Source organism: Tupaia chinensis, unplaced genomic scaffold (assembly GCF_000334495.1).
Source record: "Tupaia chinensis unplaced genomic scaffold, TupChi_1.0 Scaffold000074_1, whole genome shotgun sequence".
Lineage (NCBI taxonomy): Eukaryota > Metazoa > Chordata > Mammalia > Scandentia > Tupaiidae > Tupaia > Tupaia belangeri.
Genome location: NW_006159534.1, coordinates 4,388,552 through 4,393,270, shown reverse-complemented (window position 1 = coordinate 4,393,270; position 4,719 = coordinate 4,388,552). Strand labels below are relative to the sequence as shown.

The 4,719-nt window shown below is 45.4% G+C and overlaps 1 protein-coding gene across 2 annotated transcripts in view; it reads left to right on the top strand.

The window, feature by feature from the left end:
- GLUL (glutamate-ammonia ligase) overlaps positions 1-4,487 on the top strand; it is a 10,500-nt gene extending 6,013 nt beyond the window's left edge. For both annotated transcript variants that reach the window (XM_006142323.3, XM_006142322.3), the window contains exons 4-7: positions 934-1,080; positions 1,460-1,587; positions 1,753-1,952; positions 2,668-4,487. In XM_006142323.3, the coding sequence (XP_006142385.1) occupies positions 934-1,080; positions 1,460-1,587; positions 1,753-1,952; positions 2,668-2,986 (794 nt within the window). In that variant the 3' untranslated portion in view covers positions 2,987-4,487. The remainder of the gene's footprint in view (positions 1-933; positions 1,081-1,459; positions 1,588-1,752; positions 1,953-2,667) is intronic.
- Positions 4,488-4,719: the final 232 nt, after the last annotated feature.

Genomic DNA, 4,719 nt, shown 5'->3' with positions numbered 1-4,719 from the left:
TCTCATTTTTGAGATGTCTTGTGCTCCGTTGCTAATGAGACTTAGTGACTGGACCTTTGTCTGCCGATGTGTTGCGAGGCATTGTCACTGTGGTAAGGGCATAGGCTCTAAAGTCAAGAAGCCCATGGGTTCCTGGCTATACTGCCTGTCCTATAATTTGGATGTGTTACCTAACATCTGTAACCATGAAGATTTAGAAAATCCAGCTTGGTTGTTATGAAGAATTGGTTGAATGGTTTTAGTTTTTGTTTATATATAAAGGTCTTTGGTTCCTGGAACATATTAATAGTTAAGCAGTCAACATATTATTTTAAAGTTCCTTTCACACATGGAAATTTACAGTTGAGTTTATCTCATTTTTCTTCCCTTTTTTTGTTCACCACCTAATACTATATGAGAGGACTTTAAAGTTAGTGGAGGGACAGTTTATTCTGGTCTAGAAAAGTTTTTGAAATCCATGCATAGTCTTCATAGTAAGTATCCATGAACTTGTTGAAGATCTCTTCTACTTAGCATTTAATCTCACCTAGAATGTCAGTCTCCTAATGGTCAAATGATTCTCAATAAAAATGACATTTGACTTTAAGTGCCTGAGAATCAGGAGTAAGTCTGACACCTAGAAGTAGCTGTCTGGCGTACAGAGGGTTTACATGCCTGGCATTTGGTACTTGGGAGGTAGCCAGCTTGCGGATAAGGCGAATACTTGCTCTGTTCTAAAACCATGCTCACAAGATTTGGTTGTAACTGAATTCAATTATAACTTGAGGTCTTTCAGCGTTTCATTACAAATGTATAGTCACAGATTCTCCACGGTCCTAACCTAAGTGATGAGACACAGAAAGGCTTCACTGACAGGACCATTTTCCCATCCGCGCCAGGATTCAGCCTGTGTGTTCCTACATCCCTCATGGTGTCTTAACTCTCACTTTCTAGAGACCAATTTAAGGTATACCTGTAGACGGATAATGGACATGGTGAGCAACCAGCACCCCTGGTTCGGAATGGAGCAGGAATATACTCTGATGGGGACAGATGGACATCCCTTTGGTTGGCCTTCCAATGGCTTCCCTGGGCCCCAAGGTAAGTCCCCTTGGGTAAAAGTGAGCCTGTTCCTCCCCAAGTGCTTAACTTAAGACCAGGAAAGCCCCTTTCCCCAGAGATGGCATTGACTATGGAATCAAAGATCTGACATGGCTGAAATAACACAGTAAAAACAATGTAGCCTTTACCTTACCCAAATCCAGAGATGAATGTGAGCAAGGTAAGGATTGAGGGGAAACCTTTGGCTCTGCTCAGGCTGTGGTAAAAAGGAGGCCCCTGCCTTCTTTCCCACCCACCTGCTGGTGAAGGCAGGGAGAGTGTTTTAAAGGAACAAATGTTAAGGGCCTTCTGATTTCTGGCTTTGGGTTTCTCTGGATGTCCAGACTTCTTGAGCCATTTTGTCTTGATGTCCCTGCAGGTCCGTATTACTGTGGAGTGGGAGCAGACAGAGCCTATGGCAGGGATATCGTGGAAGCTCACTACCGGGCCTGCTTGTACGCTGGAATCAAGATTGCAGGGACGAATGCTGAGGTCATGCCTGCCCAGGTGAGTGGCTCTAGTCTGTCATGTTCCCGCCTCTGCTGACTGCAGGGTGGGGATAGCAGTGGAACTTTGCTAGTGAGGGTTTCACTAACTGGAAACCCAAGAGAGGGTAGGAGGAGCAGTGTGAGAAGAGCAGGTTTTAAAAGGCTAGCCTTCTCTTCTTTCTAGTGGGAATTCCAAATAGGGCCTTGCGAAGGAATCAGCATGGGAGATCATCTCTGGGTGGCCCGTTTCATCCTGCATCGTGTATGTGAAGACTTTGGGGTGATAGCAACCTTTGACCCAAAGCCTATTCCTGGGAACTGGAATGGTGCCGGCTGCCATACCAACTTCAGCACCAAGGCCATGCGTGAGGAAAATGGTCTGAAGTGAGTACCTTCTTGGAGCCCTCTTCCTTCTGTGGTGGAAAGCTTGGTCAGGGAGGGTCAGTCTCTCACCCAGCAAAGTCTCCTTGGCAAATCTTTGTATCACGGATGAGTAAGTTGAACTAGTTTAGGTACACCTTAGCTCTTGACACCTTAGCTCTTTTTAACCTTTTATGCCCATTTAGGAGCAAATATATTCTAGGAATAGTATTAAAGGTGACAACAGGGAAGAGCTGACAAATCAATTCATGCAGTTGAAAATCTCTTAATGAGTCCTCTAAGCAGAGGTTGGGGAGAGAAAGCACCCCCACAGTGGGGCATGGACTCAGCATAATTCCTCCTTGTCCATTTCTTCATTCTGTTGGATTTTGGTAGGCTACAGGGCAGGGATGTAAACTGCATTTGGCCATGAGGGGTCCAGCTCTAACCACTAGACTACGAAGAACTAAATTAGTAACAGTGTGGACATGTGGGTACTGTAATGCCGTAGTGATTAGGGTCTCCATTCAGCACGTACTGATGTCACTGCACGTCAGGCACTTTTCTGAACATTGAGACACACAGGTGACTAGACAGAGTCCGTCCCTGCCTTTGTGGAATACTCACTATTTTGCCCAATTTTGGGGCACTTCCTTCTTAGTTCCATACCTGCCCCTGCCCTTAAAGGGCAGATTTTCTGATGATAATGCCATAGCGCCATCTTTTCTGTTTCTTCTAGGTACATCGAAGAAGCCATTGAAAAGCTGAGCAAGAGGCACCAGTATCACATCCGCGCCTATGATCCCAAGGGGGGCCTGGACAACGCCCGTCGCCTAACTGGATTCCACGAAACCTCCAACATCAACGACTTTTCCGCTGGCGTGGCCAACCGTAGCGCCAGCATCCGCATTCCCCGGACTGTTGGCCAGGAGAAGAAGGGCTACTTTGAAGACCGGCGCCCCTCTGCCAACTGCGACCCCTTCTCAGTGACAGAAGCCCTCATCCGCACGTGTCTTCTCAATGAAACCGGCGATGAACCCTTCCAGTACAAAAACTAAGTGGACTAGCCTTCCAGTCATCGAAACCTTCCTAGCTCATCCCACTCCAGCTCTGCCCCGTTCCCCGTGGCCCTAATTGTCTCAATTGTAACTCAAAGGGTGGAATATCAAGGTCTTTTTCTATTCCCTTGTGCCCAGTTAATCTTGCTTTCTTTGGCCAGGATAGAGGGGTCAATTTCTTAATCTCTTCATAGCTAACCCCTTTTCCCATCACTGAAGCTTCCTAGTGTGTTAGTGGGGAGGAAGATGGGTATGCATAACCCTGCTGCCATGTAATCGAGACGCTTGGCCAGCAGGCATGGCTGTCCGTACAGTGCATGCGTGAGAAGGAGGGGGAGGACATTTTCTTCAAGGTAGCAGAGATTGACTGGTTATATTAGGACTTTCCCTCTCAGTGGAAAGCTGTTCCATCAGAGGTTATAACCAACTCTCTGAGAAGAGGGAGTTAGAGAAGGAGGGGTTGGGGATAAGGAAGGAAAAGGCCTTTGGTCTCTTGTGCTTCCCTTGCTTGGGGCTACATGCCCTCCCAGAACATAAAGCTCAGAGTACAAACTGACCTTAACCGAAGAAAAAGGTCTTACTGCTTGATCCTCCATTTATAACACAGAGTAGTATTTTTATATTTAAATTTAAAAACAAACAAAAAAAGTATATATGGGTGTGTGTGGATAAGTGTTTTTCTAAGGGAGAAAACCATCCTGGTCACTGGGAGCCAGATTGGAAGAATCTAGTCTGGTTTAGATGTAACCTGGAGGGGTGGTGGTGGGGAAGCAGTGCTTGAGAGGTTGGCTGTTCAAGGCTGTGGTCCCTTGAACAGAAACCCCTTAAGGGTTTCTCTGCCCTGCTCACTCTCCTGGGTGGACAGTCATTAGTTACCAGGTGAATATTCATTACTAGCAGCTACCCGAGCCTCATAGCTTTGGTTTAAAAAACACACGTGTGCTTGTCCACACACGGGGTTTAGAAACATGAGTTGGCTGGTCAACTTGAGCATGTTACTGATGGGATATTTGGGTATTTTCTGGTGGGACTAGCATGTCACTAAAGCAGGCCTTTTGATATATTAAAGTTTTTAAAGCAAAACAAGTTTAGATTTTAATCAAATTTCTAGGGTTTCTATTCTAATTTTAACAGAATTGCTTTTTGGCTTCAGCTGTCTCCTACCTCTGGTCTTGGAGATAGGGATGGGGCTGGAGTCGAAATACATGTGATTTTGTATCCTGTTGTCTTCTCCCACTGCGGTATCCTCCTTCCCTCTTGTTAAGATTCCTGAGGAGTTATATTTTTCTTTTACAATAGAAAACAAACCCCACCTTGACCCCAGCATTTCTCCTATTCTCCAGCTGTTTTCATGTTGGCTGCAGCAGACTGGCTGTGGTTTCTCTTGCCATGACGACTTCTAATTGCCATGTACAGTATGTGCAGGGTTAGATAACTCCTCATGTAAACAAACTGTAACTGCCCAGAGCAGCACTTATAAATCAACCTAACATTTATAAGACTTCCTCTGACTTCTTTGTGGTTCTTTTAAAACCCTATGTGCCATTTCATACATTTTCTACCAAGCAAGTAAAGTGCTTTTTTCAAAAAATGTTTAAAGTTTGCTATAGGGAACAGAAAGAAGGGAAAGTGAGAGAACACCTTTCCGGAGTGGATGGCCATGTCACAATCCTTTCACCCTTCTCTCTGGATTTGGGCCATGGAAGCAAAGTTAGCCATGTGGGTTATACCTG